The 15,188-nt window shown below is 39.5% G+C and overlaps 1 protein-coding gene across 3 annotated transcripts in view; it reads right to left on the bottom strand.

The window, feature by feature from the left end:
* Nucleotides 1-15,188, bottom strand: part of Tafa2 (TAFA chemokine like family member 2) — a 442,456-nt gene that overhangs the window by 32,568 nt on the left and 394,700 nt on the right. For all 3 annotated transcript variants that reach the window (XM_036170015.1, XM_036170014.1, XM_036170016.1), the window contains 2 exons: nucleotides 5,590-5,742; nucleotides 4,110-4,234 (listed from right to left, as the gene is read on the bottom strand). In XM_036170015.1, the coding sequence (XP_036025908.1) occupies nucleotides 4,110-4,234; nucleotides 5,590-5,742 (278 nt within the window). The remainder of the gene's footprint in view (nucleotides 1-4,109; nucleotides 4,235-5,589; nucleotides 5,743-15,188) is intronic.

Genomic DNA, 15,188 nt, shown 5'->3' with positions numbered 1-15,188 from the left:
GTTGAGTTGTGGAAAAGGGAAGGTGGACATTTGTCTGACAGCTGGGGAAGCAGTTTGGGCATTCATAGAAGAAAGATGAAGGACAGGGAGGGAGACATGCTGGGGGTGGCATATAAGATGGCTGACATGCTGCCAGCAGAGACTGGAGAAAGGGGACCCAAGATTGAGTGGACCATCAGCCCTCCATGTGTTCCCCTCTGGATCTTCTGCTTAGCATGCCTCTAGAGGGCCAATTCAGAAGTGCCCATGTGTCCCAAGGTCATGCTTTATGACATGTACATGTCATGCCTTCCTCCATATAAATATTTCTTGTAATACTAGTCTTTTTCTTCTATCTGATCTTCATGTTCTGTGTTCTTAGACCAATGGTGATTTCTGTGATGCAGGAAAGGAGTGAAGTAAATTTCACAGGAAATTATACAGAGATGATCACTCAGGCTGGGGCTAAGGCAGTTATGTAGTTCATGGGAAAGAACCTGCAGCCTGAGGAAGCTTTTTAGGCTTGGATAAACTGTACCAAATGTGTGGTCAACTATAGCACATGGTATGATGTGTATCAACACACTGGACTTAGATTGGCCATGATGAATAATTCAGTTTTTGAGGATATTCCAAGGACATTGTGTAAAACTTGAGACCCTAAGGAGTATTGGCTGAAGACTGTGGATGGAGTAACATATAGATGGGATGACAAGCTAAAAGTGTGGGAACCTAGAATAGGAGGAAAATAGTGGCCTCCACCAAGAAAGGGAGATGGCAACTTTAATTCAGATACTTTTTATTCCTCCTGAAGGAGTGTGGAGGTTATGTGACAATTGATGGAGTGATTGCTACAAGCTTTATTGGGTTCCTAGATTGTAAAGAGCTGCCAAGAAAAGTGAGCTTCCTTTCATAGAAGCTCTGTAAATTAGATTGGATTTTCCTTGGAACTGTTGGATATAGGACAGAAGTTGCTGACTTGCAGGGACAGATTTCTTGTCCGAGGTCATTGTAGCCCACCAGTCATGGGGCTTAGTGTTTACAGAGTCCTGAGGAGGAGCTAAGGTGGATGCAGGGGTCTTGAGGTTGGAGCAGGCTATGTGAGAAGGAAATGACTGTCTGGTACATTGACCACTGTTCTTACTTTTACCTTTTTTGTGAATTGCATGTTGCTAGCCTTTAGGTCAAGTGCTCAGAAGATTATATAATCATTAATAATAAAAATAGATTATGCTTGCTTTGGTGTTAAGTCTGGAATAGTTCCTGTGTTTAGTAAAAGATGATGAAGAATATATTGGTGATTTTCTAAGAATAATTTTTGGAATCATGAGAACACTTTGTATTGGGTGATTTCCCCTTTCCTTCCTGTTCCCCCTTACTTATGATAAAAAAAAAAAACAAACAAACAAACTGAGGTCACCAGGGCAAAAGCAGAAGCTAAAGTATGAGAAGTCAGAGAAGCTAAGAGAGAAGCCAGGGAAGCAAAAGAAACTTAGCAACTGCAGAAGCCCGAAGTGACCTGTCAGCTGCATGAACATTGTCTCTGAGTCGTTAATGTGCCTTCCAGGTGTCCCATCCTTCAGACCCAGAAACTGCTGAGGCTGGTCCCCGGCAGAGACATACAGCAGGAGGAGAGGGGAAGTGAGAGAGAGAGAACGAGAAACTGAAGAAGGATACATAGAGGGGAAACTTGAGGCTGGCCTCAGTTCTGGGAAGAGTAGAGGGTCATTTGCTTCTGCTCCTGTCTGTTCCCACCCGTCTATGGTCACCACTTGTAGCTACCAATAGACACAGCAAGAGCTACCAGGGACCTGGTCTTTGAAGAGCTTCCCGCTTGGCTACAACTTTTGTTTTGCTTTTTTTTTTTTTTTTTTATCCCAGGACAGCAACACAACCCTCAGCCTGATGATGGGTGACAATACATTCTCTAAGGTCCTCCATTGCCAGCTCTTCTCAGGGAATAAATGAAAGAAAGTCAGAAAGTGTTGTCCAGTGACATGTAGTACCACACTACTGAAGCAAGCTATCGGGTTTAGATGTGGTTTTCCTGCCCAGAACCACCCATTCTTTTCTCAGGTCTTGTTTCTATATGTTGGAGTAAGTTCTATGAAGGTGAAGTTCAGTATTAATTTTGGATTACTGAGACTTGGCCAACAGGGAAAGCAGAAAATAATTTTTGAGAATTTCAACAGCATTATCTTGACCTTTTCATTTCAATGATCCAGAAAGTTAAATATATTCTTAAAGGTCTACCTTATATGAAAAGAACTGTAGGAAAATTTAATCATTATCACTTAAGAATATAATAATCATATGTTAAAATTAAGTTATAGTTACAGATTAAGGGATCAATTTTGAGAATCAGGCTGTGGGGCTGAATCTTGGTCCCTCAATTAATTACCATTATGACCTTGTGAAGTCACTTAACTTTATGAAGTATTGGTTTACTCATCAGTAAAATGGAGATGAAAATATCATCTTTGTGGAGCTATTAAGTGGAGTAAATTAGATAATGTATTTAAAGTGCCTTGTTCAGTATGCAGTGTATGTTTATGGGTCCAATAAATATCAGCTTGCCCTTGTCCACTGAAGTAATGAAAACATGGAATGGCTGTAGAGAGCTCACCTTTTTTTGGGAGGGGGTGTTCCAGACAGGGTTTCTCTGTGTTGCTTTGCACCTTTCCTGGAACTTGCTTTGTAGACCAGACTGGCCTAGAAACTCACAAAGATCCGCCTGCCTCTGCCTCCCAAGTGCTAGGACTAAAGTTGTGCGCCACCACCGCCTAGCAAGAGAGCTCACCTTTTTTATTCACTTATCTTGTCAATGTGTTTCAGAATCTCAAATATTTAGCAAATTCCTATTAATCTTAATTCTACTAGCATGAGGGGAAAATAATTTCATGGTAATAAATACCTTACAAGAAAATTTTCTATGGGCAAAATGTTAACAAATCAGAATGAATGAATTAGAACTTTTACTAGCCCACTGAATAATAAAATTATTCTAATGGATCATGTACCTGGCATATTTTTGGAAATATTTCCCAAAATTTAGCCAAAAAATTAGAATAAAAAATAACTGGCAAAACAACAAAGTATATTTTTTATCTGTGCTGTTCATAACATGGACACATCTGTATACATTTAGCATCAATGCACTGATGACATTAACTGACAGAGTAGAATGTGTTGGGATGACATCAATAGAATAATCACTTGAAGATACTCAGAATATTTTTTTAAAAAAAACTTTCATGTCAAATAAATATTATTATCTAGCTTGGTGTTGCTTTTTATAAAATACACTTATACCATTTTTTTGTTTTATTATTCTATTATCCAACTATAGTCAATTGCCAACTTTCCTTCAAAGAAAATTGAAAAATAGAAAACTTTAGCTTTTAATTATACTTTTAATCATATATAATTATATACAACTTTTACTTATATATAATTATATTTAAAATGGAAATTAAATTCTTCCAGTCCAAAAAAATTCATGTAGTCAATGGAGAAATTAAAAATAAAATTACTTCTCACTCCTCTCCCATCTTCCAGTGAAGTTCTTGAGATCAGAAGTGCATCCCTGTCCTAAGCATTGTTTTGCATTGATCCTGAGATTCTGGATTGCCTTTCTGTTATCTGTTGCAATGATTGCATCCCTTAACCCTTAGAAAACTAGTTAATGGTCCAAAGCTCAGGAAGATCTAAACAATCATCACTTTCACAAACAGGGATAACCTAAGTTGTAAACAGATATGGAGCCATATGTAAACTATTCAGTCTTTTTCAGAATTTATTCCCATAACTCTTCAGCTAAAGAATAGGGATTGTGGCCAGTTGTCTGCCATTTAGAATGCATCCTGCTGGGGGTAAGGGGTGTTCATGTTGCTGGCCTTATCTTATGAAGAAACAGTGTTCATTAACCAGAAAACATGGAGATGGATGGTATTTGGTAGAAGGTGATATTCTGAAATAAAAATGTGCTATGGATAAATGAATGAATGGGAAATTCACATTATATAAAACTATACTCTCAATCTACAACCGCCCCTTCAGATACCACAGCACATGTCCTGTTCTCCACTAATTCAGAGATCTCCTCCATCCCAGGCTGGCTGTCCACTTACCCTAGTTGTTTTCACTTTATTTCCCGAGGAACAGCTCCATCCTTTCCGATCGGGAAGAACTTTACACTCCTCTCCCTCTAGACACGGCTGCATATGACACCACCATTTCTGTTCCACTATGGATGCTACAAGGACAGAGAAAAATCAGCTCAATATTTCTATTCGGGACTGCCATGGGACAAAATTCACTGATCTAACTAATATGGTTTGTATTTTCAAGAACGTTTTCTTATATATAAAATTTTATTTTACCACAATAAGGACACGTGGGATTTATAATATTAATAAATGTCTAAATGTTCAACAGAAAGTAATAACTTTACTTACTATGTTGGAGGATGTTTCAAGTGAAAACACAGACTTCATGAGACTAATATATTGAAAAGCCCTGCATTGATTTATATAAATACATAATAAATTATACCTATGCCCAGATGAATCAATATTTTAAAGTCAATGAAACTGCTACCCCATGAGCAAGCTGAAAATCAGGAGAGTTTATGTAGACTTAATATGTTTTTCTCTTTCTCTTTATTATAAATTGTAATTTCTTCACAAAGAATAGGTCACATAAAACAGTTACTGTTTATGATGTAACAATTACTAGCCTCACACAAAGCTTTATAATCTACAATAATAATGCAAAGTATCAAACAAGGAAACCAATATTTACGTCCATCTTCACTGAAGTCATTTTATGTGGATTTTATCTGCAGCCAGTCACTTGTGTACATGGTGTTGACTTTTTTCTTTCTCTTATTCTTTTTTTTTTTTTTAAGTATGTGGTTACTAAGTTTAATTCAACCATTATACCCAGTTCTGCCTCATAAAAATAATAAAATGTTCCCATCAAAATTGCTTTATGATGTAAGGACAGGTTTCTTGCTCTGACATAGCACTAGAAAAATGTTGGCACCAAATGCACTTAAAAGTTTTAAGGCTTAATGCAGGTGATAACTGTATACTACTGGATTTAGCTAGGCAGTGCCTCCTCCAGGAGGCAGACTGCGCATGCTCTGAGCCCAGCTTCAGGGAAAGACAGAAAGACAGGGGAGTTGAATAAGGCAGCTGCTGTGGGTCACTGTATCAGGTCCCCATCTCTTATTCTTAAAATAAGAGAAATTCTTAAAATTCTTAAAAACTCTGTCTAGGGTTTTTGAACACACATTACTTAACCCTCTACAGCCATCTTGCATTTCCCAAGTAATTTATGCATCTACTATCTACTAGGAAATCTACATTTCACTATCAGAAGCACATTGACTGACTCGAACCTCATTATAATGCTGTTGTAACAGGACTATGTGAGATGTGATTAACTCTAGCTAGAGGTATTTATGCACCCACAGAAAAGCCCCCAAATAACTTCTTTTCTGCCATGTGATTTATAGTGTGCCCCCTTGGGAGTGACTCCAGTAGATAGCATTATAGGGGGGTTCCAATCCTGACTATGTTGTATGAGCAATGGAAGAGGTCGCACCATCCACACAAGAGGGAGCAGCTCGCGTAGTGCCTGCCACCTGCCCAGGGAAGCAGGAGCACTTGACCGTTTGGGACCGTTCTTCTATCTTGTTCTTATTACAGCATCTGTGCAGGGCCACCACCTCGCAAGTTCCCGTTTTAACATGGTGAGCTGTGCAAACAGAAACAGAAGATTAAAAACGATGTTGAGAAAGCTTTGGACACGTCTTTTCCTGTTTTTAATTAGAAATACAGCAAACACCACTCTATAATGGATCTGCCATGCATGGAACCAGAAATACAATGACGTTGACTCCATAATGCAGTTTTTATTTATTTTCTAAATGTGCTGAGACCATTTCTGTCAGTAAATGCTTGGTGAGGCAAGAACAGTTAGTGACGAGATTAGAATGAGCTGTTAAAGGATTCTGAAATATAGAAGCAATCTGTGGTGCTGTTAAAAAAAAAACATATTTATTTGTGCGTCTCATACCTATCTTTTCAATCTGTTAATCACCAAAACATAAACCCCCTGGAGGTGGTGCCCTACAATGGGCTTGTTGAGGCAGGTCATACAATCACAGCAGTGTGATGTAACTAACAGCTGTGACCCTTTTCAGGATAGAGGGTGAGACTTTGACAGAGGACACCTTCTCAGGAAGCAGTGCATGTGTATGAACACTGTATCCTCAGAATTTTCTGCCCACTTTCCTTAGAAATAAACTAATTGGAAGAGTCTAAAAGTACCACCATTTGCCTAAATGTTCCAGTGAGTGTCAGGACCCACACTCATTCCTCTTTCCATTTTGCCTAAGGGGACAACTGCCAACCAATGGCAACAACCACAGGCAGAACGTGGATGGATTACATCTGGAAGCCAGCCACTTGGGAAGCCAGTCTCATAAGCTGCCAAGCTCACATAACCATTTTTCGAACCTCAAAGTAAGACAACCAACAGAGCTTTGGGAATGATTGAAAACTCTGCATCTTGTGACATGCTTTGAAAGGACTCTAGTTGTCTATATCAGTATCGCTCTCTCCCCACATTTCTTCTCCAGCGTATCGTCCTGACTGTGGCATGACAGATCACAAAGTTCCATCTCCTAAGACGAAGAGCAGCTTTAAAAATAAAATTAAGCATCTACTAAAAGAATATGCATTCATAGAATATTTTAATGTAACATTAAAAGAGAAATGTAAACAGTTAGGTAGGAAATCTGGTATAGTTTAATATTATAAACACCTTGGACCTCCTGTCCCCGAAAATAAGATCAGTGCACCATGCATTTATATGAACCTGACTGTTAGAGATGAGCAATGGAGTTCACAGTAACTCAGGTTAGGTAGCTTGCTTAAGATTTTGGGGGTGAAAATCTTATGTAGCATAACTTCTTATCCCTCCACATGAAGCCAAGAAACTGAGGTGTGACATACAATTTTGACAGGCACTTCTCAGAATAGTCAGGAACAGAGTGTGATCTTCAATACTACCAATATTTGTATCTCTATAAACACAATGGGAGAAGTTCTTTATGTTTGATTCAACTGCATAGATTTAAACAGAAGCTAAAATATAGAAGACCCAGACTTCTAGCCCAACCCTCTTATGCTCCACAGTGTTCTCATGGTTGAGCATGAGTCAGTTGCTCTTAACTTCCCAAATACACTAAGTTTTGTGTTATAATACACAATTTATACCGCCCGATGCACTGTATCTGGTGACAGCTAAAATGAATGAATAACACACATCGCAGACTCCTCTGAGTACTGGGGACATAATAAATTAAAAGGACAAAGTCCGTTCCTGTCCTCGGAGAGCTTATATTGCTGGAGAGAAAACAAATAATAAACGCCCAAGTAAATTATGAAGTAAGTAAATATTTGAAGAAAATCCAGTGCAGAGATGTGGTTGAGAGTAATTGAGCAGGAGAGGAACTCACATCTACATTGGGATGTTTCAGGGTACTCTCTAGTGTGGTTGTAGTTTGAATGACAGGCTGAATTATAAGGAAGCAGCACCCTTTATAGGGACCTAGGGAAGGAAAGAAAACAAAGAAGAGAAACGCAGTAGCCTGTTTGTGAAACTGGGAAATGTTCTCCTGTGCTGATAATATGGCCAGAGTGGTTGGGATGTGAGTGGACCAGGGAGGAGTTGAGGAAGAAATGTGGGGCTCCTGTGGCATCTAATGGAGGTTAGCTCTTTCTTTTCATTTCTTTAGAAGGGAAAGTCTTTGGATAGGACAGGCGTCATCTTGCTCAGGCAGTTCAGCAGTATCTGATGTGAAGAAGGTGAGAGTGAATGGATAGAGGATTCTAAGTGCTAGAAGGTTAAAGCAGATGGTGGGCTGTAGCAGTTATGGGGGAGACCAACAGCGGAGGGATGTTTCCGTGGAGCACTTAATCATGAACTGAACAACTAGATGCTGGTGGTCTGCTGGGCAGTGGGTAGCTCTCACCTTTAAGCCCAGCACTCAGGAGGTAGAGGTTGATCGTTCTCCATGTTCAAGGGCAGCCTGGTCTACAGAGCAAGTTCCAGGAAAGCCAGAGCTACACAGAGAAACCCAGTCTTGGAAAAAAAATAATGATGATAATAATAATAATAATAATAATAATAATAATAATAATAATAAAGTTGATGGTCTAATGGAAAAGGCCTGAAAAGGGAGCAGGGTTGGCAGGAAATCAGTGGAGGGAGAGAAGCATTATGCTTGTTTGGGCCCTAATAAGTGCAAGGTTGATATAGCCTTCATGTTATATGTAAGTAAATGAGGGAACTATTTATGAAGTGGAGCTTAGAGGAAAGAGTTGGGCTGCAAACACACACAACCCTAAGAGCCTAAGTCTATAGGTTGTACAGAAAGCTAGAAACTGAACGAGACTCTTGTGGGGATGTGACACACACAGAGGAGGGAAAGGAAATGGGAAAAGGGAGTGAGCACTAACAGTGGATACAAGATACAGAAGACCACAGGACTGAGGGAGGCTGATGAGGAAAAGGAAAAACACACAGAACAAGCGCACTGAAGAGCAATGTATCTGAAGGCAGGGATGGATCAGTCCTGTCAAGCCTGCTGAAGATCCAATTAAATGAAAAGAAGTAATTGTCCATTTAGAAAGCAATATGCCCTGGATCGCTAAGTCAATAGCAGGCAAAGAGAATAAATCTTTGACAAAGACGTCAAGAGCATGTGAAGGGAAAAGGCGATACTTTCAATAAAAGGTATTGTGGCACCTGAACACCCAGAAGAATAAAATTAGACCCTTACCTTACACTACGTAGAAAAAGCAACACAAAATGAACCCAGGACTTAAATGTGGGGCCTGGAAGTGCAAATTGTTGTTAGAGTAAAGCATACACGGAAAATGTCTATGATGTTGGTCTGAGCAATCTTTGCTTTTTAGATATAACTGCTGTGGGATGTTCTGTATGCCATGAAAAAAATGTGTTGCTCTGATTGGTTGATAAATAAAATGCTGATTGGCCAGTAGCCAGGCAGGAAGTATAGGCAGGATAAGCAGAGAAGGAGAACTCTGGGAAGAGGAAGGCTCAGTCCAGGAGACATCAGCTCACTGTCCAGGGAGCAGCATGTAATGGCTCACAGGTAAAGCCACAGAACACATGGTGACATATAGATTAACAAAAGTTGGCTGAGTTTAAGTGTAAGAGCTAGTCAGTGGTAGGCCTGAGCTAATGGCCAAACAGTTTTAATTAATATAAGCCTCTGTGTGTTTACTTGAGTCTGAGTGGCTGTGGACCAGATAGGACACAGGAAAACTTTCAGCTACGTGTAACTTCAAAAGCACAGGCAACAAGAGCAAAGATGGAAAAAACAGATGATAGCAAACTCAAAAGACTGTGTGGCAAAAGATAATCAAAGGAGAAAAAAAAATCATGGAGTAGGCTAATATTACAAAAAAGGGTAATGCTAATAAATAAAAGGGCTAATAATAGTGAATGGCTGATTTCCAAAATACTTAAGGAGCCTCAACAACTCAAAAGCAAGAAAGCAATTAGCCAAATTTAAGATAGACAACTTATGAGAATAGAGATTTATCAAGAGAGGATGTAGACATGACTAACAGGGATATAGAAAATGCTCAGAATCCTTAATTACTGATGTGATATAAGTCAAAACAGCATGAGGTGTCACCCGTGTTGAAGTTATTATCAGAAGCAAGTGCTGAAAGGTGTTGGCATGTGGAGGAAAGGGAATGCTTGGCTACCGTCACTGGGGATGTAAATGCTTCCAGCCATATGGAAAACAGTGTGCAGGAACTTCAGACAAAAAAATTCAACTTCTGTTTGATCTAGCATCCCCAATGTAAGGAAACATTCAAAGGGAATGATGTTCATATGCTGAAGAAAAAAACTCTGTGCTCAGGTGTTCACCATAGCTTTATTGACAATAGCCAAGAAATGAACCTAACCTAAGTGTCCATCAGTGGGCAAACAGAAAAAGGAAATATATGGTACATATAAATGAAAGGACGCTCTTCTGTATAAAAAAAGAATGTAATCCTGCCATTATTTACAATATAGATGGACCTCTAGAACACTGTATCTTTAAGGGAGAAAGCTAGACCAACAAAAAAAGAAGAGTATGATCTCATTAATATGCATGATATGAGGAACTCAGGGGAGGATCACAGTAGTTACCAGGCACTAAAGTGGAGAAGCAAATAACGTTTGTCGAGGGAGACAAAATTTAAGTCAGAAGAATGAATTCAAGAGATCTGTTATACAACATGGTGATTATAGTTAATGATGTATTATATTCTTAAAAGTGTCTAAGAATAAATTTTAAGTTTTATTTCTCAAAAAAATACACAAGGAAATTCACATACTAATTGATCCAATACAGCAATTATAGAAATATGCTTATTTTAAAATACCAATATGTACAAGACAAATTCAGTCAATTTTGTCAATTAAAATTAAAAGAGTAAGCGTAGTAGACAAAGCATAAATTGAAATCATAGTAGATGGATTCAAATCTAGGCTGCTTTCTATAGCTGTTTTATCTGAAGCAAAGTGTCCACTATCTCCAGACAGTGGTTTTCTTCATCTACATTAGGGGTAGTATCTACAAAAGGTTAATTTAAGGATGAAATGAGGTTATATGGAGAACATATTTAGAACACTGTTGATCCTATAGTAAACATTCTTGCAAGTTATCTGTTACCATTTTGCCAATGATAATGGTCAAGTCCTGACTGCTTAGCTTAGGCACCAAACATGTTTAGTGGTAGGGGAAACATAAAAGCATGCCTGAAGTAAGCTCAGAAAAGAATAGGTATGAGGAAAACCAAAGCATGCTGGCAGTGACTACAGTAGAGGACAGGAAGTAAGATTGTAAGAGAGTAATAAAAATTTCTTTCAAAACAGATTTCTGTGAAGGGAGAAGAGAATAAAGCAATAGCCAGAAAACCTGTGAAACCGACAGAAATTTTGTAAATGGATGCTAAAAAAAAAAAAAAAAGCATTCTCATTTTCCGGGCTGTCTCTTTGGGAGAGAGAAAATGACAGTACAGGAGGGAAATGAGCAATTGAAGAGGAATCCTCTCAAGGAGGAAGACGGAAGGGAGATTCAGGGCACCTAGGGGGAGGTCACATTAATGGGATATGGAGGCACAATCCACATTAGCAAGACTAAAGGATGTGGGTCAGGAGGTGAGTAGGGGTGAGCAGATTGAGCAAGGAGAAGCTGAGGTGCTTGGACATCTGATCTCATCTATTCTTTCTATGAAGGAAGAGAATTTTTTGAGGAAAAAAAGGAGAGCATGAAGCAGGTATCCACAGAAATATAAATTTTCTGGGAAGAAGTAGAAGTGGGAGTAGACAGGGATGTAGTTTATTATACACACGGTCACTTGCAGAGAACATGCGAAATGAAAAGTGCCTGCATTTACAGAGCAGGTGGGGCAGAATGTCTGTGTGATTACAGATTATTTGGGATGCTTGAATTTTGGTAATGACTTAGGAAAACAGAGATGATGCACTGTCTCAGGTATACTGTTAGGCTCCGCAGATGTCTCTCCCAGGAAGGCTAGACCATTTCATCACAAAGAAATACATACCACTCTTAAGTTCAAAATGGTTCCAGAACTTGACTTCAGAATTCCTAAATTTTCTTTTGACCAACTCCCCCACCCCGTGCTGATCTCTGTCTCTCCTCTCACAGGCTTGACTTCTCTGTGCATGGTCCAAACAACCTTGAGCTGCCATGACTTATCCCGTAACACCTTGATTAAATGCATTTGAAGGCTTGTCTCACAAATCCACAGGACCAATTTCCCTGTAACTAATCAAAATCTATTCACCATTGCTGACTACTCTAAAAGACCTGTGGTATACTCTTGGGTCCTCTGCTTTATTCCTTTTTTCTTCTTCTCCTTCTACAGTAGATAGGTGCCCCTCATAAACCACCTGACTGATTCCTATATGATATTAACTCATCCTTCCCCTTCAACTGCTGGCTCTGCTTCTCCATCCCAGAACAGTGGTACCTTTGCTACTGTTAAAGTAGCCAAAATTACCTGGTGTGATCCATACCATTTAGGCTGTAAGAGTTGGGAGGTGTTAGACAGGTGAAGCTGGTCACCAGAATCAAGATCTAAGGAGACCTGGAGATGGAGGAGTGGTTCTTGAAGGTACTATGATCAAAAGATTGTAGACTTTGTCTAGTCAGCTATAATGAGGGGTAGGAGTCCAGAAAGGGGAGGGATGTATGGTGACAGACCTGCCAAACATTAATTCAAAGGGGTTAAGGTAGAGAGAGCCCATCAACAAAGGAGGAAAAGAACTAGAAGAGCTGACCAAGAGAGTTTGAACTTAAGGACGAGCTAAGCTGTTCAAGAACAGCTGGGACATGTGCTGTTTCCTGAGGAGTGTGTCCTCAGAGAAAGTAAAAGGAGTATTTAGTATCTCAGGAGGTAGTCGGGTGTTGAGTACCTTAGAAATGAAGCTAAGTCTCTTGTAAGATGGTAGAGAGGAAGATACAGCAATAGGGATGATTTGAGATAGAAGGATAAGATTGTCTGCTTGTACCCTCTCATGCCTGCTGGAGAAAGCTTCTGTCTAGACAGGGTGGCATATAAGCAAAGTCATTCTGCCGGTCTTACCCTAGAAAATGTCCTTAGGTTTGGTAGATGGGAGAAGGGGTTGGTTGGAGAGCTCTTTAATGGGAGACCTAAGAACAGATAATGCACTGAGGGTCAATGCTGCGAAGAGTCTGTGGCAACATGGGGGCATAGAGGTAAGTCCTAAGTAAAATGAGCAGTGATGGATATTTCACATGAAACTGATTATGCACAGCAAAAATGGAGGGCTCGCTGTAGGCCAAAAGGGGCAATGAGACCATCACTGAAGACACAGCAAGAATCTTTACAATGGTTTCCTTTTATCTGGTTAGGGAGCCTCATCCAGGGGTGTAACAGGCTGGACCTAAGAAAAAAAGGCTGAGAGGATAAGAGAATTAACAGTGGAGACAGTCTCTAAGTCAGCAAAATCAGAAGAGTCCTGAGAGAGACTGCAAAGAAAAGCCATCTACATATTGGAGGAGAGTTCTGAGAGTGAGAATAAGGTTCAGCAGGTCCTGAAGAGTGAGGGGCAGGACAGAATCCCTGGGAAAGTACTGTTCAGACCTCGCTGAGTTGGTATTTAAGTGCCCAAGTGAATGCAGAAATGTCTTGGCAAGACATTGGTTGGGGCAAGAGTAACAGTCAAGCAAGAGTCTTTGAGATCCAGGCATGAGAGATGAGAGGTGAAAGGTGAAATGTAGGATAGAGGGTGTAAGGTTTGAAGACCATCAAGTGAGTAAGAATTACAGTTTGGCTGAACAGGCACAGGTCTTGGACTAGGCAATGAGAGTTGTTTGGCTTTTTGACTGCCAGAATTAGAGTGTGATGGAGAGAATTATTGGGAAATAAAACATGAGTTTTGAGAAATGTGATAATTATGGGGTCAAACATTCTGAGTCGCTCAGGAGGGAGCAGATGCTGGATCTCACACACAAATGCAGACGGTCTTATAATTGGTTGTGTGGGGGTACTTGCAATTGAAAGCTAATAGGGACATGGGATTTGGGGAGAGGATAACATCCCAGGGGAGGGGTCAGATGATTGGAATTAACTATTCAGGAATGAGATTGTAAGAGCTAGAGGATCAGGGAGTTTTCTGTGAGCTTGTGTTCCAGGAATGCCAGAAGCTACACCCACAAAGTCCCATCAACATGACTTTCTAAACATGAGCTGAACAAGGGTAATACTAATAGACATGCTAAAGTGGACCAGAAAAAGCCAAGAGACCTCAACCCTACACAAAGAACTACAGGCAACTCGGGAATGCTGAGAGTGGGAGAAATGGTCTTCCCCAAGGAGAGGACATGATTTGGTCATCCAGGATCAAAGGGTCAACCCGGAAAACATCTATACAAGTAACATTTTAAAGACTGGGCAAGTTGTACTTATGTACTGAGGAATAGATTAGATTAGATAGATAGATAGATAGATAGATAGATAGATAGATAGATAGATAGATAGATAGACAGATAGATGATAATGATAGCTAGATAATCAATCTTGCATTCAAAGTACAGTTACAAAACCATCCACTTTCAATATTCTAAATGCTATAATATACAGCACAGAAAGTGAGCTATCTAAAAATAAAAAATAAAAAAGGAAACATCTAGAGTAATTTAATTCACCTTAATATGTGTTTGCAAATGTACAAATCATTAGCTATGTATCTTAACTTCCTATTATAATAACCAACTTCTTGGAGACAGAGACTAATTTTTCATGTACACAGCTCAGCATGTGTTATGTTATGTGTTCCATAAGTAGAAAATAAGCAATTTAGGAAGGAAAAACTAGTGCCTGTAGTTTTCATCTAAAAGGTTAATGAGATGGTAGGAAATTCAGACTAGAATTCTCTGTGTAGACTCAGACAAAGCTCATGATCAACTAATCTAATCAAATATTAAGGCTTTCCAAATTAACAAAATAAGCTTCTCGGAAGATCAGGTAGCATCATATGAAAAATGATGAAAGAGCTCTGGAAAAGAATTAAATTAAAAAGGAACAACTTTCTTCATGTCACAGTTCCAAAGCCACCAACACACACACACACACACACACACACACACACGCACGCACGCACGCACGCACGCACGCACGCACGCACGTTCCCATACACGCCCTTGTTATATTTTCTCTCCATTCATAAGCTGCATATGGAGAAATGTCTTCAGGGCTTCTTTGAAATTAGACATGTCCGGGATTCTTGGTTGCCAGCTTTCCTGAGGTTTTGATCCCACATCTCACTTGAGCAATAGGACCTTTGTCCTTATGGTGCTCCCAGAAACATGTCCTTAAAAGGTTCTCTTGCATCACTAATTAAGATCCTAACCATTTTGCCCTGCTGTGAGGACTAGTAGCTCCTGGCATGGTGTTTAGTGAGACTTTTACCAAAGCCTTTGTTTCCGACTGCTGTTTTATCATACTAAAATGCACCTGCAGAAGAAAAAGTACAAGTTAAAATGATTTGGCTTGTATGACTAGATTTTTTTAAATTTTATATATACATATAAAATGTATATATATATAGTAGTAGTC

The sequence above is a fragment of the Onychomys torridus genome, chromosome 20 (genome assembly GCF_903995425.1).
Source record: "Onychomys torridus chromosome 20, mOncTor1.1, whole genome shotgun sequence".
NCBI classification, from domain to species: Eukaryota; Metazoa; Chordata; class Mammalia; order Rodentia; family Cricetidae; genus Onychomys; species Onychomys torridus.
The sequence above is the reverse complement of the archived record's forward strand: the minus strand, read 5'-3'. Positions and strand labels throughout refer to the sequence as shown.